Below are 22,782 nucleotides of genomic sequence, written 5' to 3'. Positions count from 1 at the left end.
TAAAGAACTTATATCCAGCCTATATAAAGAAATCCTTAAAATTCAATAAGACTATAAACAAGCAAATTCTTAAAATATCAAAATATCTGAATATATATTTCATCAAAGAAGACAGATGAATGGCTAGTAAGTACATGAAGATATGCTCTATAATGAGTCTATTAGTCATTTAGGGAAAGTCAAATAAAACCGTATCACTTTACACCCACTAGAATGACAAAGAGGAAAAAAAGAAAATAAAATATACTGCCAAAGATGTGAATAAATTAGAATCCTCATACACTGATGATGGGAATGTAAAGTGATGCAGCCACTTTGGAAAACAGTTTGACAGTTTCTTAATATGTTAAACATCAATTTTCCATACAACCCAGCAATTGCACTCCTAGGTATCCACCCAAGAGAAATGAAAACACATGTTCACACAAGAAGTTTTAAATGTAAGTGGAAGAGAAACAGACTCACACATACAGAAAACAAGCTTGTGGTTACCAAAGGGGAGTGGATGGTATAAGGACAAATTAGGGGTATGGGATTAACAGATACAAACAACTATATATGAAATAGATAAGCAATAAGGATATACTGTATAGCACAAGAAATTATACCCATTACCTTGTAATAACCTATAATGTAGTATAATCTGCAAAAATACTGAGTCATTATGCTATACACCTGAAACTAACACAATATTGTAAATCAACCATATTTCAACTAAAAAAAGAAGAAGAAAAGAAGTTGCAGTCAACTTCAGTATACATAGTAGCCCAAAGTTGGAAACAGTCTAAAGTTGGAAATAATCCAATGCCCATCAACTGGTGAAGGGATAAACAAAATGTGGTTTTTATTCAGTAATAAAAAGGAATAAAGTACTGCACATGCCACAATATAGAGAAACCTCAAAAACATACTAAATGTGAGAAGCCACAGGGAAGAGAATACTTGTTGTATGATTCCAATTATATGAAAGGACCTGAAAGGGCAAATCTATAGTTATAAAGTCCATCAGAGGTTGTCTGGGACTGGAGGTGGAACCAGGGAGTGACTGCAAATGGGCAAGGAGATGGTGAAGGAAATCTTTTTGGGTGATGGAAATGATCTCAAACTGGATGGTGGTAATGGTTGCACAACTCTGCGTATTTACTAAAAATCATTGAAATGTACGCTTAAAACAGGTGAATTTTATTATAGGTTAGCTTTTTTAAAGGTCAGGAAAAAATTAGTAAAAGATTATCAGAGAAAGAAAGAAGTTTCCAACCTTTCCACTCAGGGTCCAATCATCTGAAAATTCTCCCTCATAGATAGTATCATCTTCAGAAAGTAAAACTCCATTTCCCTATGTGAAGAAACAAAACAAAAATCACAACACATAAAACACACAGTAACTTAGGATACCCACAGTCACATCCCCCAGAGCCTTACATAATCTTAAGACAAGAAAAATAGTACTAGGAAAGGTAGAACACTAATAAAAAGATGAGTTAAAAAGTTAAGGACATAGGAGTTTCAAAAAGTCAACAGTAACTATATGTAAAATATTCCACTCACCATCATTTTATTAAGGTGGAAGTTGCCTTCATAGTATAATCCAAACTGGGTAACTACCACACCATTCCCTTGACATACATCATCTTGCCACATTCCCATGTACTTCTCCCCTCTGCAAAGAAATAGGAGAAAAAAAAAGAAATGAAATAAAAAATCAGTGATGATAAAGATGAGGTGGGGAAAAAACAATTATCACATGGGAGGTCCCAAGCATCACCCCTAGGTTGGTATCTGTTCCATTTCTCTAGTCAAAGTGGTCAACTCTGTCTCCTCAAACATGGGACAATGTGATTGTAAAATATATCCTATTCAGAGCAATGTTCTCTCAGGAATTTAACATTATAGTCTACCAGACATAGATCTGTATATACTTCCAGTACTTCCTTGATAACTTTAAAATATTTAATTAATGCCAAGAATTCAACTCTAAATAATGTCATCAAAATGAGTCACTCAAAAGGCAGGCTCAAACCTATGCACAACATTTTCTCACCCAAAAGTTTACTAACTTAAAAGAAATGGGATTTATCATAAAAGAAGGTTCATTCTTTACCTACTCAAATGTCAAGAAATCTTACTAATCTCCACTAAAAAAATTAAAATTAGTACAAACTGCCTATTAAATAATTATGGATTTTAGTGATAACAGCAAAAATTTTTAAATCACACATTATGACAATAATATGAGAGGAAGAATATATATCTAGTCCAAAAGCAAATCAGGCCAAACCAAATACAGAGGCAAAAGAACTATATTTCTCCCCAAGGTTTAGTTAATTGAATTTAACCAAGCTTGATTCCTGGGTTGCTGGCATGGTTACAAGTCTCTAACCTGATAGGAAGACCAAGGCAGAAAGGTGTTTAGATACTATTGTATGACCCCAAAGGGAATTTCCACTGACCCTCCTAACCTTTTACTCCTGTTACCTACTGACTGCATTAAAGGTTTCTCTCTGTATAACAAAGATTTGGTAGCTTCTTTGAGACACTAAAAGCTATTTATGTGTGAAGCTTTAAGGAAAATGGTACCAATGTTAATTTTGAATGATCTTGATCTTGTAAGGAAGTAACCTGTTGTTTGGTTCAAAAACAAATGCATAAAATGACACCTGACAACTGTTTTATTAAAAATGTTCGAAGTATTGCCAAATTAAGGTGCTCAGCCTTCATAAAATCATGTTTTTGGAGAAGTAGAGGAACCTTATCCTCTCACGCTAAACCGTGAGATTAGAAGCAGGATACTGTACCTAGTGATATCATCAAAGACACCGTATCCGGCTTTCTTATCCATTACCCACTGGCCAATGAACATACTGGGAGAAGATGAAGTCAACTTTCCACTTCGCAGGAGACCATGACCATGACGCATGTTATCTTGAAAACAGCCTTCAAAAACTTCACCAGAGGCGTAACTGTGGTTAGAAAGAATGAATAAAGATCACAAGCACATTGAGTTCTGATGCTCATTTTTACAAAGTTTAGGAAATTCAAAATTATACTCATGTCTCACTGGTAGCTGTAATTATTTGTTTATATGACTATTTTCCACCAATCAAAAAATCTCATTTTTTTTTCTCATGGCTTTTCTTTTTTAAAACATCTTTATTGGAGTATAATTGCCTTACAATGGTATGTTAATTTCTGCTTTGCAACAAAGTGAATCAGCTATACATATACATCTATCCCCATATCTCCTCCCTCTTGCGTCTCCCTCCCACCCTCCCTATCCCACCCCTCTAGGTGGTCACAAAGCACTGAGCCGATCTCCCTGTGCTATGCAGCTGCTTCCGACTAGCTATCTATTTTACATTTGGTAGTGTATATATATCCATGCCACCCTCTCACTTCGTCCCACCTTACCCTTCCCCCTCCCCGTGTCCTCAAGTCCATCCTCTATGTCTGTGTCTTTACTCTTGTCCTACCCCTAGGTTTTTCAGAACCTTTTTTTTAGATTCCATATGTATGTGTTAGAATTTGGTATTTGTTTTTCTCTTTCTGACATAGTTCACTCTGTATGACAGACTCTAGGTCCATCTACCTCACTACAAATAACTCAATTTCGTTTCTTTTATGGCTGAGTAATATTCCATTGTATATATGTGCCACATCTTCTTTACCCATTCATGTGTTGATGGACGATTAGGTTGCTTCCATGTCCTGGCTATTGTAAATAGAGCTGCAATGAACATTTTGGTACATGACTCTTTTTGAATTATGGTTTTCTCAGGGTATATGCCCAGTAGTGGGATTGCTGGGTCAAAGGGTAGTTCTAATTTTAGTTTTTTGAGGAACCTCCATACTGTTCTCTACAGTGGCTGTTATCAGTTTACATTCCCACCAACAGTGCAAGAGGGTTCCCTTTTCTCCACACCCTCTCCAGCATTTATTGTTTGTAGATTTTTTGATGTTGGCCATTCTGACGGGTGTGAGGTGATAACTCATTGTAGTTTTGATTTGCATTTCTCTAATGATTAGTGATCTTGAGCATCCTTTCATGTGTTTGTTGGCAATCTGTATATCTTCTTTGGAGGAATATCTGTTTAGGTCTTCTGCCCATTTTTGGATTGGGTTGTTTGTTTTTTTGATATTGAGCTGCATGAGCTGCTTGTAGATTAATCCTCTGTCAGTTGCTTCATTTGCAAATATTTTCTCCCATTCTGAGGGTTGTCTTTTCGTCTTATTTATAGTTTCCTTTGCTGTGCAAAAGCTTTTAAGTATCATTAGGTCCCATTTGTTTATTTTTGTTTTTATTTCTATTTCTCTAGGAGGTGGGTCAAAAAGGATCTTGCTGTGATTTATGTCATAGAGTGTTCTGCCTATGTTTTCCTCTAAGAGTTTTATAGTGTCTGGCCTTACATTTAGGTCTTTAATCCATTTTGAGTTTATGTTTGTGTATGGTGTTAGGGAGTGTGCTAATTTCATTCTTTTACATGTAGCTGTCCAGTTTTCCCAGCACCACTTATTGAAGAGGCTGTCTTTTCTCCATTGTATGTTCTTGCCTCCTTTATCATAGATTAGGTGACCATATGTGCGTGGGTTTATCTCTGGGCTTTCTATCCTGTACCATTGATCTATATTTCTGTTTTTGTGCCAGTACCATACTGTCTTGACTACTGCAGCTTTGTAGTATAGTCTGAAGTCCAGGAGCCTGATTCCTCCAGCTCCGTTTTCCTTTCTCAAGATTGTTTTGGCTTGAGATAAAAATCTCATTTTTGAATGACTGAGTCTAAGAAGTTGAAGATGTTGTGGGCGGTATTTTGTGTTAACATGGGGAAAAATGTGTATTTAGTCCCTTACGGGAAAATGAAATAATGAGTCATCTCTGAAAGAATGACAGGCTTTGTCCATATTAGAGTCATGCAGTAAATATAAGATAAATTTACAAGCAAGATATTTAGGAGATTCTATGAGAAAGTTATGGTTTACAAGGTTTACACAGTTTTGTGAAGAACTAAATAATAACCTAATATTTTCATCTTGTGATAGATGAGAGGTTGACCTTTTAAAGAAGACTCTATATAGCTTCAGTCATAAGAAGAATAAATAAAACTTACTGCTTGGAAACTCTGGCTACACAAACATTTAGGTTTAAATGATTCTTTGAAAAAGCAACACCAACCAGTCCAGCAACATTTCTAATGCTATTACCTATAGACTCCTTGACCACACATTTTTCCTTCTTTCCAATGGCCCACATAATGGTCTTCTTTGTTCAGTGCTTTGTTTGGGATTCTGTATTCTCCATACCTGCCAAGGGGAATAAAAACATCTTAAGATGCATTATGCCATATTCACCTTTTATGTGTATACACTGGCAAATATAACAAGAACAGAGAAAAGATCTGTTGATACCTAGAGGAGGAAAGGGGTAAATGGGGTCTTGGTTTAAGCTGTTATCTATTACCTAAGCTATGTGGCAAGTCTTAGACGAGTGGGACATCAACACCACTACACAGATCAATTAGGTGTTTTATCCCAAGTCCAATGAAAAACAGAAAACCTGTGGTTTAGGCCTATTTCCACCACTAATTAGCTGCATCACCTTGGGTAAATCCAGGTACCCAGCTCCCTCATCTGTGTAATAAGGGGGGTATATCAGATTAGCTCAAGTCTCTTCTCATTCTGAAATTCTATTAAATGGAGATTAAAAGACATCATAAAAATTTATATTATCACACACAAAAAAAATCACCTACACAATTTATATTATAATCTTTTGATATAGTAAAATATATCAGTTCTCTAACATGATACAAAATACTTCACTGTCATATATTTACAGTGTTAGAAAACATAAGTTTATATAAAAATAGTGTCATTTGAGTACCATTAGGATACCATATCATTTAGAAGATTTCCCCTTCAACAGATCACAGAAATTAAAGATGAATTAAAACTACTGAAAGGAAAATTTCTCTATGCCCTTTGTGTAAAGGGGGCACTTCTATATCAACAATCTCAACATCAACATTACCCAAGGTCTTCAGTCTTTACAACTAAGAAATAGATAGAAAACACAGTCCCATGTCAACAGATGGAAGCTGTGTAACCTGAGATAACACAGCTGTCAAGGTAAGTGATTCATTCTAGACAAATCAAGGCTGCACCCTGGATTCCTAGCTCTCTTCATGTTCATACATGTCCATTATAAGCCCTAATCCACTTCCAAAAGCACAAAACAAAATTCTACCAACTGTCTTGAAGATAACTCTAAACACAAAATAACATAATGTAAGTCTGTAGTTGAATTTACACTCATGTTCACGAAGTTCTTACCCATCTTCCAAGCCATTCCTGAACATGCCAGAATAGATCTTTCCATCTGGCCACTTCAAAACCCCTCTGGAATGCATAAGTAAAGAATAATACATGTCAATTAATGTTTCTGATAATCAGTACTTTTGCAGTACTTAGACTACCATCCTGACTCCAGGCATAAATCCAACTGTAAACATTCTCACCTGCCATGAGGCTTCCCTGAAAGCCAGCGTCCATCATAGGTTGCATCCTTTAGGCGAGGATCCTTGTAGAAAGTATATTTGGCACTGCGTGAAATGGGTGGTTCCTGCCTCTGAATACTGCTGCCACTTCCATAAGGTGGAAAATCAGACATCCCCCTCAAAGCCTGATCTACAGCTTGGCTTATAGCCCGGAGCCACTTTGTCTAGGAGCAAAAAGTAAATTTCAGTAAGCTTAAGGCAACAACTCGTCAAGCACTGCTTTAAATCCTGCTAGCTTTCCTTGGTGTGAAAAAACTTCTGACTCCTAATACTCTCCTTATTGAGTAATACTGATTGGCTCTTGAAATAAACTGCTTTATGTTTGAAATTGCTACACTAAAACAACAACAGAGAAGCAAGAACAACTAGAATCTTGCAGCCTGTGGAACAAAAACCACATTCACAGAAAGACAGACAAAATGAAAAGGCAGAGGACTATGTACCAGATGAAGGAACAAGATAAAAGCCCAGAAAAACAACTAAATAAAGTGGAGATAGGCAACCTTCAAGAAAAAGAATTCAGAATAATGATAGTGAGGATGATCCAGGACCTTGGAAAAAGAATGGAGGCAAAGATCGAGAAGACTGCAAGAAATGTTTAACAAAGACCTAGAAGAATTAAAGAACAAACACCTAGAAGAATTAAAGAACAAACAAACAGAGATGAACAACACAATAACTGAAATGAAACATACACTACAAGGAATCATTAGCAGAATAACCGAGGCAGAAGAATGGATAAGTGCCCTGGAAGACAGAATGGTGGAATTCACTGCCACGGAACAGAATAAAGAAAAAAGAATGAAAAGAAATGAAGACAACCTAAGAGACCTCTGGGACAACATTAAACACACGAACATTTGCATTATAGGGGTCCCAGAAGGAGGAGAGAGAAAGTACCCAAGAAAATATTTGAAGAGATTATAGTCAAAAATTTCCCTAATATGGGAAAGGAAATAGCCACCCAAGTCCAGGAAGCACAGAGAGTCCCAGGCAGGATAAACCCAAGAAGAAACACGCTGAGACATACAGTAATCAAACTGACAAAAATTAAAGAAAAATAATTAAAAGCCACAAGGGAAAAATGACAAATAACATACAAGGGAACTCCCATAAGCTTAAGAGCTGATTTCTCAGCAGAAACTCTGCAAGCCAGAAGGGAGTGGCATGATATATTTAAAGTGGTGAAAGGGAAGAAGCTACAACCAAGATTACTCTACCCGGCAAGGATCTCATTCAGATTCGATGGAGAAATCAAAAGCTTTACAGACAAACAAAAGCTAAGAGAATTCAGCACCACCAAACCAGCTCTACAACAAATGCTAAAGGAACTTCTCTAAGTGGGAAACACAAGAGAAGAAAAGGATCTACAGGGCTTCCCTGGTGGCGCAGTGGTTAAGAATCCACCTGCCAATGCAGGGGACACAGGTTCAAGCCCTGGTCTGGAAAGAGGCCACATGTCGCGGAGCAACTAAGCCCTTGCGCTACAACTACTGGGCCTGTGTTCTGGAGCCCATGAACCACAACTACTGAGCCCACATGCCACAACTACTGAAGCCCACACACCTAGAGCCCATGCTGTGCAACAAGAGAAGCCACTGCAATGAGAAGCCCGCGCACCGCAAGGAAGAGCAGCCCCCGCTCGCCAAAACTACAGAAAGCCTGTGCGCAGCAACAAAGACCCAATGCAGCCAAAAATAAATAAATTAAATAAATTAATTTTTTTAAAAAAAGGACCTACAAAAACAAACCCAAAACAATTAAGAAAATGGTAATAGGAACATACGTATCCATAAATACCTTAAATGTGAATGGATTAAATGCTCCAACAAAAAGACACAGGCTCACTGAATGGATACAAAAACAAGACTCATGTATATGCTGTCTACAAGAGATGCACTTCAGACCTAGGGACACATATAGACTGAAAGTGAGGGGATGGAAAAAGATACTCCATGCAAATGGAAATCAAAAGAAAGCTGGAGTAGCAATACTCATATCAGATAAAATGGACTTTAAAACAAAGACTGTTACAAGAGACAAGGAAAGACACTACATAATGGTCAAGGGATCAACCCAAGAGGAAGATATAACAATTATAAATATATATGCACCCAACATAGGAGCACCTCAATACATAAGGCAAATGCAGACAGCTATAAAACAGGAAATCGACAGTAACACAATAATAGTGGGGGACTTTAACACCTCACTTACCCCAATGGACAGATCATCCAGACAGAAAATTAATAAGGAAACACAAGCTTTAAATGACAAAATAGACCAGATGGACTTAATTCATATTTATAGGGCATTCCATCCACAAACAGCAGATTACACTTTCTTCTCAAGTGCACACAGAACGTTCTCCAGGATAGATCACATCTTGGGTCACAAATCAAGTCTTGCTAAATTTAAGAAAATTGAAATTATAGCATCTTTTCCGACCACAACGCTATGAGATTAGAAATAAATTACAGGGAAAAGAACATAAAAAACACAAACACATGGAAGCTAAACAATACATCACTAAATAACCAAGAGATCACTGAAGAAATCAAAGAGAAAATCAAAAAATACCTAGAGACAAATGACAATGAAAACACGACAATCAAAAACCTACGCAATGCAGCAAAAGCAGTTCTAAGAGAGAAGTTTATAGCATTACAATTCTACCTCAAGAAACAAGAAAAATCTCAAATAAACAATCTAACCAAACAAACTAGTGGTTACCAGTGGGGAGAGGGAAGGGGGAAGTGGCAAGGTAAGGGTAGGGGATTAAGAGGTACAAGCTACTACATATAAAATAAATAAACTACAAGTATATGTTGTATAGCACAGGGAATATAACCAATATTTTATAATAACTTTAAGTAAAAAAATTTGAATTGCAAAAAAAAAATCTAACCTTACACCTAAAGGAACTAGAGAAACAAGAACAAACAAAACCCAAAGTTAGGTAGAAGGAAAGAAATCATAAAGGTCAGAGCACAAATAAATGAAACAGAAACAAAGAAAACAATAGCAAAGATCAATAAAGCTAAAAGCTGGGTCTTTGAGAAGATAAACAAAATTGATAAACCATTAGCCAGACTCAGCAAGAAAAAGAGGGAGAGCACTCAAATCAATAAAATTAGAAATGAAAAAGGAGAAGTTACAACAGACACCGCAAAAGTACAAAGCATCATAAGATACTACTACAAGCAACTTTATGCCTGTAAAATGGACAACATGGAAGAAATGGACAAATTCTTAGAAAGGTATAGCCTTCCAAGACTGAACAAGGAAGAAACAGAAAATATGAACAGACCAATCACAAGTAATGAAATTGAAACTGTGATTAAAAATCTTTCAACAAACAAAAGTCCAGGGCCAGATGGCTTCACAGGTGAATTCTATCAAACATTTAGAGAAGACCTAAAACCCATCCTTCTCAAACTCTTACAAAAAATTGTAGAGGAAGGAACACTTCCAAACTCATTCTACAAGGCCACCATCACCCTGATACCAAAACCAGACAAAGATATTACAAAAAAAGAAAATTACAGATGAATATCACTGATGAATATAGATGCAAAAATCCTCAACAAAATACTAGCAGACAGAATCCAATAACACGTTAAAAGGACCACACACCATGATCAAGTGGGATTTATCCCAGGGTGCAAGGATTCTTCAATGTATGCAAACCAATCAATGTGATACACCATATTAACATATTGAAGAATAAAAACCATATGATCATCTCAATAGATGCCGAAAAAGCTTTTGACAAAATTCAACACGCATTTATGATAAAAACTATCCAGAAAGTGGGCAAGGAGGGAACCTACCTCAACATAATAACGGCCATATAAGACAAACTCACAGCAAACATCATTCTCAATGCTGAAAACCTGAAAGCATTTCCTCTAAGATCAGGAAGAAGACAAGGATGTCCACTCTCACCACTCTTATTCAGCATAGTTTTGGAAGTCCTAGCCACAGCAGAGAAGAAAAAGAAATAAAAGGAATATAAATTGGAAAAAGAAGAAGTAAAACTGTCACTGTTTACAGATGACATGATACCATACATAGAGAATCCTGAAGATGTCACCAGAAAACTACTAGAGCTAATCAATGACTCTGGTAAAGTGGCAGGATACAAAATTAAGCACAGAAATCTTTTGTATTCCTATACACTAACAACGAAAGATCAGAAAGAGAAATTAAGGCAACAATCCCATTCACCACTGCAACAAAAAGAATGAAATACCTAGGAATAAACCTACCTAAGGAGGTAAAAGACCTGTACTCAGAAAACTATAAGACATTGATGAAAGAAATCAAAGATGACACAAACAGATGGAGAGATATACCATGGTCTTGGATTGGAAGAATCAATACTGTGAAAATGACTGTACTACCCAAAGCAATCTACAGATTCAATGCAATCCCGATCAAATTACCAATGGCATTTTTTATAGAATTAGAACAAAAAAATTTTAAATTTGTATGGAGACCCAAAAGACCTGGAATAGCCAAAGCAATCTTGAGAAAGAAAAATGGAGTTGGAGGAATCAGGCTCCCCGACTTCAAATTATGCTACAGAGCTACAGTAATCAAGACAAAATGGTACTTGCACAAAAACAGAAATATAGATTAATGGAACAGGATAGAAAGCCCAGAGATAAACCCACACACCTATGGTCAACTAATCTATGACAAAGGAGGCAAGGACATACAACAGGGAAAAGACAGTCTCTTCAATAAGTGGTGCTGGGAAAACTGGACAGCTACATGCCAAGGAATGAACTTAGAACACTCCCTAACACCATACACAAAACTAAACTCTAAATGGATTAAAGACCTAAGCGTAAGACCAGACACTATAAAACTCTTAGAGGAAAACATAGGAAGAACACTCTTTAACATAAATCACAGCAAGATCTTTTTTGACCCACCTCCTAGAGTAATGGAAATAAAAACAAAAATAAACAAATGGGACCAATGAAACTTAAAAGCTTTTGCAAAGCAAAGGAAACTATAAACAAGACGAAAAGACAACCCTCAGAATGGGAGAAAATATTTGCAAATGAATCAATGGACAAAGGATTCATCTCCAAAATAGAAATGCAAATCAAAACTACAATGAGGTATCACCTCACACCAGTTAGAATGGGCATCATCAGAAAATCTACAAACAAATGCTGGAGAGGGAACCCTCTTGCACTGTTGCTGGGAATGTAAATTGATACAGCCACTATGGAGAACAGTATGGAGGTTGCTTACAAAACTAAAAATAGAATTACTGTATGACCCAGCAATCACACTACTGGGCATATACCCAGAGAAAACCATAATTCAAAAAGACACATGGGGGGCTTCCCTGGTGGCGCAGTGGTTGGGAGTCCGCCTGCCGATGCAGGGGACGCGGGTTTGTGCCCCGGTCGGGGAGGATCCCGCATGCCGCGGAACGGCTGGGCCCGTGGGCCGTGGCCGCTGGGCCTGTGCGTCCGGAGCCTGTGCTCCTCAACGGGAGAGGCCGCAGCTGTGAGGGGCCCACGTACCGCAAAAAAAAAAAAAAAAAAGACACACGCACCCCAATGTTCATTGCAGCACTATTTACAATAGCCAGTACTTGGAAGCAACGTAAATGCCCATCGACAGACGAGTGGATAAAGAAGATTTGGTACATATATACAATGGAACATTACTCAGCCATAAAAAGGAAAGTAATTGGGTCATTTGTAGAGATGCGGATGGACTCAGACCATCATACAAAGTTAAATAAGTCAGAAAGAGAAAAACAAATATCATATATAAATGCGTATATGTGGAATCTAGAAAAATGGTACAGATGAACCGGTTTGCAAGGCAGAAATAGAGACACAGATGTAGAGAACAAACGTATGGACACCAAGGGGGGAAAGTGGTGGTGGTGGTGTGAGGAATTGGGAGACTTGGACTGATACGTATACACCAATATGTATAAAATAGATAACTAATAAGAACCTGCTGTATAATAAAATAAAATAAAATAAAGAACAGCAACAACAAAATTCTACAGTCTTGGTTTAATGAAGATTTATCAGACATCATTATGGATCATTAGGCAAGCAAGAACAGTTTTTATTCCTTTCTTACCACCATAAGAGACAGAAAGAGCCAGGCCAAAGATGGAAGGAAAATACCATGATGGACTAACCTTTTCCTGGGGCGTTGATGAAATGAGAGTGAACTGCTCCTCGGGTGTAGTTATCTTTAGGCCATTCCTAAAACGTTCACAAGGATAAAGATCAGTAAGTATGACAACCTGTCATTACAACATCCATCCTCAAATATGAAAAGCAACTTGTTTATTTCAAAGGGATCAGAAGTCAATTAAATTTAAATATATTCAATGTTCTGGGTGTGGTTTCCACGGTGGGAAAAGGACACAGTTATTTCTCTGGGTTAAACTATGGGGATGAGAACAATGGAGAAGCCCTTCCACCACTTGTCATGATTTGTCATGCTCTTCACAGCAGGGCACTTACTACCTACGTACTGGGAGAGTAAGCCTTCTTGTGCAGAATGGGGAGGCCTCCTGAGCCTTCCCATTTTATTCATGTCTAAGGAAACAAACTGGCTAAGTAACAGAGGAAGGGAATGAGGTTGGGGGGACACTTACACACCACCAGCTTCTTCAGAAAGTGGCTCTGCCCACAGTGTGGCCAAAGGGAAAACATGGTGTGTGGAGAACTGAAACAAAGAACATGGAGACACATGTGAGAAAGCCCATGTGGGCCCTGGGGTCCCTGCTGCAGAACCCCTTTCAAATGGTTAAGTCCACCTCAGTCACATAGTCCCCATAACATAACTAACCCCAATGGTCTCGCCATGTCTGCTGCAAGGACCCCTTCAGATGGCTGACACTCATTTTCAAGTTAGAAACTAAAAAAACTCCCTGAAATCTGGCCGGTACCACAAAAGCAAGCTAAACAGTCTCTTTTACTCAAGAGTTTCAGTAAAATCACAATAGTTTGTAAAATAAACTGATACTATGATTAATTAAATACTCATAGTACTGCACCTTCCAGGGCCTCTTTTAAGGTTAGGAATCCAGCATACCTGGGCATGGACTAGGGCATCATTAAAGAGAATGAACCAATTCACAGAAAACCTCCCAGCATGCTGCAGAGACAGGGCCCGGTTACTGCTCTCACACAGCAGTCGACGCTCTGGCTTCCTCAAGGAATCCTGGTATTAAAAACAAATACAAAATTGAAGTATCAAAATTATTTTCTGCAAAGAGAAGATGAAAACGATACAAATGACATTAAGGAGAATTTGTTGGTCACAGCTTAGCTTGGTGTTAAACCTAAATTCAGACGGGATCCAAATATTTCACAGAATCAGTGCTCAAAGGAAAATAAAAAGATAGGAACAAACAAAAGAGGGAGAGACATATTCAGAGAGGATTCCTAGCCAGGAGGGAAGGTGTTGATATGTAAAGCCCCCACTGCTGTGGTCCTTAGTTGCCCTTAGAAAAGGGGTCATTAAAGCATTATTACCATAAATAAGTGAGAAACCGAGAAAATTATGGCAGCTGTTACGGATAAGCCTGCTGTTTGCCGGGATATCAACAATTGGCATGGTTTACCGTCATTTTTCCAGGAAAGGTCTTCCAGAAACCCAGTGTGTATTCTGCTTCCTTCCTTTTCCTGCCGAGATGGAGAGCAAGAGACTCATAACAAGAACTGGAATCCTGCAGTTTCTGGTATTCTGGAGATGTCTAGAGGCCAATAATTAAGGAGGGAAAAAAGAATATAAAACAATTGTCCAGAATTTGTAGACTCAGTGTGGTTTAGATATGTAGTAATAATTTAGGGAGGGAAGCCAGCCTAAGAACAGATATGGTACACTAAAGGGAGCTGAGGAAAAAGACGACTGGTTCCAGAAAATCCTACCACATACAGGTACTATGAAATAGGGGAAGAACTCAAGGGGAAAAGAAATATACACTGACAGTTATCAGTGAGGAGAGCAGCAGAGAACTCAGGATAGGCCAGGAATTCTCAGGGGTTTTGGTCTCGGGATCTCTCTGTTTCGCTTTTGTGGGTTATTATCTCCTGATATTTACCATATCAGAGAATAAAGTTTAAAAAACTTTATATCTTTATTAACTCACTTCAAATACAATAACATTTTTAATGAAAAATAACTAAAATTTCCAAAACAAAAAAATGTTTCATGAGGAAAGTGGCATTGTTCTACATCTTTTCCAATCTCTTTATTATCTGACTTAAAAGATGACGGCTGGATTTTCGTATCTGCCACTGCATTTAATCTGTTAAGATTCTTTATTTGAAATAAATGAAGAAAATCTTGCTTTTTAAAGATATTTAGTCGGAAAAGGGAGGAGGATTTTAATAGCCATTTCATATAATTGTGGATATTCTCCTTTGAAACTATACCAAAACTTGTTAAGTGGTAGTTTCTTAAAGAGTAGCTAAAATGTGGAATCTGAAACTACATCAAACTCTTTGTATCCTGTTACATTAAAATTCTCTGGTCTATCCTACATTTTGAATAGATTTTTTTTTTAAAACCTATGCATGATTTTATAACGTGTGAATTGGACATTTGAAAAATACTGGTTCAGTGAATTATGCAGATCTTCCAAATGTTGATACATTTTATTGTATCAAAAAGCACATTAAATCGTCACCAATCTCATCAGAAAGTCTTTAAATATTGGAAAAATGCCAAGCTTGTAGTGATACACACGTTTTCCACATTTTAATTTTTGCTTAAAAATTCAGATTTTATCATTGGCAACAAATACTGTCAGTTGTTCTCCTTGAAGTGACAGGTTCATTTAACCCCCTTTTTTGAGAAAGTATCTGTCAAATACCCAAGTCTGAATAACCACAGTTTATCTGTCAATTGTTCTTTCAAGTTAAAAAAAAAAAAAAAAGTGCTGCTTCAGCAGCACATATACTAAAATTGGAACGATAAGCAGAAGATTAGCATGGCCCTTGAGCAAGGATGACGTGCAAATTCGTGAAGCATTCCACATTTAAAAGAAAAAGGCAGCTTTCAACTCAAACAATCTCAATCTTGTGCTTTTCCTTGAAAAACATTCATACTTTGGGATGCAGCAGAGCTGCTTTCTGTGTACTCCCCATTTCATCATGCAGAATATTAAAAAGATGTTGTATTTCTGTGTATGGTGATAAATTTAACTAGACTTACTGTGGTCATTTCATAATATGTACATATATTGAATCACTATGTTGTATACCTGAAACTAATAAAATGTTATATGTCAATTATATCTCTCTTTTTTTTTTTTAAAGATGTATACTCAGTGGTTGATGTTAAAAAGAATAATTTTTACTGCTTTACCAAGAATGTTTTTTAAGTGAAATTGGCAATTTTTTGTTTGTTTATTTTGTTTTTTAACTGCAAGTACATGCCAGCAAAGAACACAATGACTGAGTATAGTTTGGTGCCACTGCCTTGATTCATGCTAAGGAGCCAGCAGTTTGACCCATCTTTATCTCTGCACCATCAGTGCAAACGACAACACAGTGCAATCAGCAAATGTCTCAGTACTGTCCTGAAAACAGTTTGATCCTGCCATCTCCTGAAAGGGTCTCTAGAACCCCCAGGTGTCTGTGTCTTTGAGAATCAACCACGGGATAGGGTATAATTGCAGTGTCTTGTGGAGAGTGAGGAGAAGGTAAGATGAAAAGATGATTCCTCACATTCGTAATTACTTTACATTCCACAGTTCTCAGTCATTCATATCCATTTTTTCCATTCATTTAAGGAACATTTAATGGTATCTACTACATATGGAATATTCTGTTGAATGCTAGGGATAAAAAAATAAGTAAGGCACAGTCTTTGTCTTCTGGGAGCTTATAACTAGGCAGAGAAGACAGAAAAACATATAACATACCAGAATAATACATTGGTTTTGTTAATAGGTTATTGGAAGAGACAATATAGTAAAATAGTCAAAGGAAGAGACTCTGGAGCCAGAATGCTCTGATATGAATTCTAGCTCTACCAACTCTCAGCTATGCCTCAATTCTCTCATCTGAAAAAGGGGGATGATAGTAATAATATCTATTTCACAGGGTCGATGTGGGGATTAAATGAATATATATAACATGCTTAGAACAGTACATGGCACATGGAGTGCATTTAGTAAATATTAGGTATTATTTTTATTTAAATAATTTTATACACATATAATGTCTCAGCTATACCTTACACTTACTAAATAACAATTCGCAGTGATGGAACATAGCCACGTGTTTTGAAAAATACAGACGATTTTGATCCCCAACCCTGGCTGAGGATCACCGACATAATGTGATAAGAAAATAATGGGGACAAAAAGTACTAGCAAAACACAGAGAAGGGAATAAGAGATGGGCAGGGAAAGGAGTGGAGTATGGTCAGAGAGGGCTTCATTTTCATGAGAAAAAGATTTTTGACTCAAGCCTTGAAGGTTTCCCATAATGAGGATAGAGGAAATATAAAGCATATGAGAACTATATCCAGGGAATCTGAACTAACATGTAGGACACAGGGTAGACTATAAGGCTAGAAACAAAAGAGAGTATCAGACTGTGAAGGGCCTTTAATTCCAAACTAAAAGAGCATGGATTTTTTACACAGAATTAGGACTCTTCAGACTGAAAATAGTACAGTATCAGACTCTGAACAATTCCAAGCTGATCTAGCTGATTTTTGATTAATTAAGGACATACTGAGTGAAATCTGTATCTCATTGGGATATTTGTGTAGCTCAAACCTTCATAGCTGAAATTAGATCAGTTTGGGGTAACACTGAAACCAGACAAAAGAACAGACCCACAAGACCACAGTAGGATCAAACGTAGAAAGGCCACATCAATTCCTAGATCACTCTGGAGACAATATCTGTCCAGAGCCAAGGAGATAGATTCCAAGATTTGAAAAATCCTGAACTATAAGAAACACTAGAATCATTATGGTTTCTCTAGAGTCCTTCAGAATGGAAACAAAATAAAACAACACGTTTCAGTACAATTTCAAAGGTGACTGCCTTAGGACCAGCTTTAACATATACCCATATCCTAGAGCAGTGCTAATTTTCTAGGACTCCACCTAACTAATTTAATACAGAAAGTGAACTCATTAACATTTGAGAAAATCCTGTAACACTGTGATTTCTCATAGCATATGCCAAGGTGACCCAAATACCTGGCATAAGTCTATCATGAGTCCAGGCTAGGTGCTGATGCCACTGCCGTACAAGTGTGAGTCATTATATAGGAAGCCAGGGTTTTAAACAGTTCTGTGTAATTGTACTCAGTATGTACTCAAACTTGGACAACTATTGAATGAGTAGCACAACTGGGTCTCAACTTTAGACTTTCATAAAATGAATAAAATTAATCTTGTTAAGGTCCTGAGAGGAAACTGAATCTACAGCAAAGAACACTAGATATACCTACAGTCATACTTTCTGCTTTCATTTCCCTGAAGAAAAATAAATTTAGACACATTATAAATATTAAATTAGTGTAGTTCCAGATCTTGGGGTAGCATAATTCAAACAAACAAACAAACAAACAAACTATGATCCTTGACTTCCCAAGTGTCCAAAGGAGGTATACATGAGAGCTTACCACTTCAAAACAAGTAGCAAGCTTTAGCAAAACTTTGGCATAATTATGAAGTCGTCTGATTGGCAAGAAAAACAAGGTATTCAATATTTCCATCAATTGGGTGTTTTCATCATTCACTTCTGATAAGTCTTGCAATAGTTCCTGGTTTTTATTTAGGAAATCACTGAAGGTAGAGAAAAACAGGGGTTCAGTTAATCATTTTGGTACTGACGACATGCATGATATTGAGTAGACATATTTCACTTGATACTACCTTTTTCAAAATGTACATTTTTAGGTGCTATGAAAGAAAGTACCAGAAGATTAATACAATGAAATAAACCAGATGTAATTAAAAGAATTTCCCTGCCTATAAAATGGGATTTGGGGGTATAAAAAGTAGCAAATGGTAGCAATAGTAACTCTGTAATAGAGATGGTTAATCACAGGCTTGTGCCTGAAGTTCTAGGAAATGAATCATACATCCTACAGTTTCAGGGAATAATTGGAGACCAGCTGACACATTTACCTATTAATTTCCAAGCCAGAAGTTACAGCAATAAATGGCAAGACTAACTGCTCTAATTAGTTGTGCTACACAGAAATACTGGAGGAAAAAACAAAGCTCTTTGCTCTAACAGAATTGGCGTGGAATATTAAAATACTTCTAATTTCTTTTTTTTTTAAATTGTTTATCATCTAATAAGAGTTTATTACAGGACAGTAACAAAAAGCTGTAGATACCAATACTACAATTAAGAGGAAACAGTAAAGCAAATTACATGTGCAGATTTTAATGTTGACATTGTCAAAAGCATTCAAACTGAAGCCAACATTTAGTTTTTATATTCAATTATATATAAGTTCATAATTAAAATTTTACTGCAAATTTTAAGGCTGATTAGTAACCCATTGAGACTATGCTCACCAGACTAAAACACTTAAAAGATCTGTAAAGTAGTAAGAGTCGGTGGAACAGAGTAATACTCATTATCTGCCACTTAATGAACAATAATTCTGTGCCAGGTACCACCCTGACTGCTTTACAAGCACTACACTACAATTCTCAGCTACAAGGCTTCAAACAAAACAATGTCACACAAGACTATAAAGCAAAAATGAATAATTTTATAATCCCTTAGAGAACTATGGAATAAAGAGATGTTTAACTCAGAAATTATAAAATATTATCTTAGAAAGATGGAAAAATATGTAATAATTTCCAGGAACCCATAAGTTCAACGGCACAAAGTGGACTGTTTTATAATGCAATTAAGAGAGCGTGCCCCGAGGAACATGGCCCAGATTTTTGTTTATATTGGCCTGTTGGATGTTCCTACTTCCTCCACCACATCCTATTGCTGAGATCAGCTGGGGAAACTTATTTAATCCTACAGAAATATTCTGCTTTGACCTGCTCCTGAGAGATGGAGGTGGTACATGGTGAACACATACTCCCTCTGACCACATTTCTTCTGGACGCCCAGTACTAGACCAGAAATGTTCCAACACTTGTAAATCCCTATTACCTTTCTGGACTCACTCAAGTTCTTGCCTGTAGACTTTCCCAAAAGGGGCCCTAGTACGCTCTCAGAAAACCTGAACTACTCTGTTTAGCTTATCTTCTCTTGGGAGCTTTGAATCCAATAGTGGCAATATTGCTCTTTCCTTACATGGCTAAGTTTGCACTTGTTACTCAAAAAATAAATATATTAAAGGTAAAAACCACCCAAGTGTCCATTGACAGATGAATGGATAATCAAAATGTGGTCTATACATACAATGGAATATTATTCAGACATATAATGAAATGAAATTTTGATATATGCTACCACATGGATGGACCTTGAAAACATTATACTTAGGGAAGTAAGCCAGATACAGAAGGACAACTACTATGATTCCACTTATATGGTAGCTAGAGCAGGCAAATTCATAGAGACAGGGAGTAGAGGTTACCAGGGGCTGGGGTGGGGGGAGTCTCCATTTAATGGGTACAGAATTTTTATTGGGGATGATAAGTTTTGTGTAGAGACAGTGGCTTACACAACATCTGAATGTGCTTGATGCCACAGAACCATACAATTAGGAATGGTTAAAATGATAAATGCTATGTATATTTTACCACAATATTAAAAATATATATATCTGATGATCAAACCACCAGGCTAGCCTGAGGTGAATGGCTAAGTGATAAACCAGCTAAGTGATGAAAGCTTAGGCAGATTCACTAACTGCCCATGGGCTCAATAGCTATACTCTAGAGATTCTCAAAGTGTTCTCTTTTTAAATGAATACCTTAAAGTAACTTAAATTACTGATTTTGTAAATAGAAGTTAAAAAAATGTCATTACTGCCTTTAACTATGTAAAACCCTGGGGTTCATGAACCACTGTTTAGGAAATGCTGCCCAAATCCAAACTTAATATCTGCTTCCATAGCTCAGAGTCACCCAGAGTTCATTAATTGCTTTCCACTTGTCCAGGTTCTCGCAAGAGGCTTTCACTTATGTCATTTGCTTTAGCTGCTCTAACAAGGAATCAGGTCAACCCTTGCGAACTCGACTCTGAAATACTAGAGGAAGGTTACATTACAGAAGGGCTAAAAAGTAAAAGAATAAAAAGCGGTGTCATAATATTAATATTAAACAAAATAGCAAGATCAAGGATTTAAAAATTACTACATAAGTTTAAAATATAACACTCTTTGACCTGTCATTAAAAAAATAAAGGCTAAACCCCTATATTTTGGAAATGAATGAGCACGTGACATGAGTCAAATCATGATGGAAAGCAGAGAAATATTTAGAACTGAATGACTACAAAAACAAAATGGATCAAAACTTTTTACATACAGCTAAAGCAACACTTAGAGGGAAATCTATAGCCTTAGATGAGCACTTTAGAAAATTAAAAGATTGAAAAATTAATGAACTAAATGCTAAACTCATGAAGTTGGAAGACATGAACAGGTGAACATGAAGTAGAAGGAAATAAAAAACAGAAATTAGTGAAACAGAAAACAAAGAAAGGAAAGGATTAATTACAGCTTAATCTTTGAAAAGAGTAACAAAAAAGGGTAAACTGCTGACAAGACTGACCAAGATAAAAAGATAAAAGGCTCAAATAAATAATAATAGGGATGAAAAATAGGAGCTACAACAAATTATAGAGGTGAACACATCTTAAGACAATGATAAAAATATTATACCAATAAATTTGAAACAATTTTCCAGAAAAGTATAAACAATTGAAGCTGAAAGAAGAAATAAAGACTTGAACAGACCTATTCATTAAAAAAAACAAATAGTAGCTTAAAAACTCCCTACAGTAAATGCTCCCTTGAACACCATGCTTTTTAACAGATGATTTCTACCAAATCTTCAAAGTACAGATAATCCTCATCTGTACTTCGATAGAAAAAGAGAGGAAACTCCCTAACTCATTTTATAATTACTAGTACAATCCTCTTACCAAAACTGGGCAAGTTCAGAAGAGAAAGAAAACATCATATTCACATAAATGCAAACATCTTAAATATTAGCAAATTGAATCCAGAAATGTATAAAAAACTAATACATAAAGAGCACTGAATTTACCTTGGGAACGCAAGGATATTTAACATTTTTTAAAAATCAATTGCTCTTCAAGTTTTAGAAGGGAGCTGTTTAACCCTATAAATAATATTTACCAAAACCCTAAGGCAATCATGTTGAATGGTGAAATATTAAAAGCATTCCCTTTAAAACCAGAAATGAGACACAGTCATTACTATTCTTTCTATTAGGATATAAGATCAAAAGCAAACATGGCAAAACACTGACATCTGGGTTTAAACTTCAATCTTGGTTGTGAGTATATATTTGAAATGTTTACTATTAAAATATAACTGATTTTTTAAACCTGTCTTTCTTGCTAGGTCAACACTTGTTGAGAAACTACACAGTTCAGAATGGCTGGCTCATGCAAGGGGCTTTTATATTTATTACTTACCCAGAGACTAAATGCGAAAACTTTCCATTTGTGCAACACTTTGCACTTTTCTCTGTACTATCACATAAATATTTGTTCCTCACAACTGTTCCTCACAACATTCCCATTTTTCAGAGAAAAAAAGTTAGGCTCAATTTGGTGAGGAGAGCTGTCCAAAGTCTTGGGGATAATCAGTGGTAGCAGTAAAGAATGACCCAGATCTTGTGGCTTTTTCAATACCATGCTACTTCCAATGATAATAAGGAGCTAATAACACCTATCTTTTATAAGATTTAGTGAAAGTCTACATTTTGATTTGTTTGGCACAAGGACCAAGTCAAAGCTTTTCCTGGGCACTCAAAAACACAGAATGCTATAAAACATGATCTTTGGTTGTTAGAATAATAACTGTAAAGTATGTATTTGCTTACATGGCAGGCTTAGCAAGAAGCTGGAATCCTCCCATAACCAGGAAATTTGTAATAGATGTGCAATACCTTGAACAAAAAAGAAAACACATGTATATTAGTGTTAAAAAGTAAATTTGCTCTTCAGTTTTTGAACATGCATCTGGAATAGATACTTCTTGGAATCTCATCAGCGAGTTTCAGAACTTTTGTGATGCTAACA

The 22,782-nt window shown here is 36.5% G+C and overlaps 1 protein-coding gene and 1 non-coding gene across 8 annotated transcripts in view; one reads left to right on the top strand and one right to left on the bottom strand.

The window, feature by feature from the left end:
- The window catches only part of ALS2 (alsin Rho guanine nucleotide exchange factor ALS2), an 86,866-nt gene that overhangs the window by 17,122 nt on the left and 46,962 nt on the right, over positions 1-22,782 (bottom strand). For all 7 annotated transcript variants that reach the window (XM_060016299.1, XM_060016301.1, XM_060016298.1 and 4 more), the window contains 12 exons: positions 22,584-22,649; positions 18,203-18,365; positions 14,173-14,304; positions 13,641-13,769; positions 13,201-13,271; positions 12,736-12,802; positions 6,510-6,712; positions 6,325-6,390; positions 5,197-5,295; positions 2,796-2,960; positions 1,549-1,660; positions 1,259-1,336 (listed from right to left, as the gene is read on the bottom strand). In XM_060016299.1, coding sequence (XP_059872282.1) covers positions 1,259-1,336; positions 1,549-1,660; positions 2,796-2,960; positions 5,197-5,295; positions 6,325-6,390; positions 6,510-6,712; positions 12,736-12,802; positions 13,201-13,271; positions 13,641-13,769; positions 14,173-14,304; positions 18,203-18,365; positions 22,584-22,649 — 1,351 coding nt within the window. The remainder of the gene's footprint in view (positions 1-1,258; positions 1,337-1,548; positions 1,661-2,795; positions 2,961-5,196; positions 5,296-6,324; positions 6,391-6,509; positions 6,713-12,735; positions 12,803-13,200; positions 13,272-13,640; positions 13,770-14,172; positions 14,305-18,202; positions 18,366-22,583; positions 22,650-22,782) is intronic.
- Positions 15,490-15,595, top strand: LOC132428854 (U6 spliceosomal RNA). Its single transcript, XR_009520244.1, has one exon. It is a non-coding gene; the product is annotated as a U6 spliceosomal RNA (small nuclear RNA).

This window comes from Delphinus delphis, chromosome 7 (assembly GCF_949987515.2).
Source record: "Delphinus delphis chromosome 7, mDelDel1.2, whole genome shotgun sequence".
Classification (NCBI taxonomy): Eukaryota; Metazoa; Chordata; class Mammalia; order Artiodactyla; family Delphinidae; genus Delphinus; species Delphinus delphis.
The sequence above is the reverse complement of the archived record's forward strand: the minus strand, read 5'-3'. Positions and strand labels throughout refer to the sequence as shown.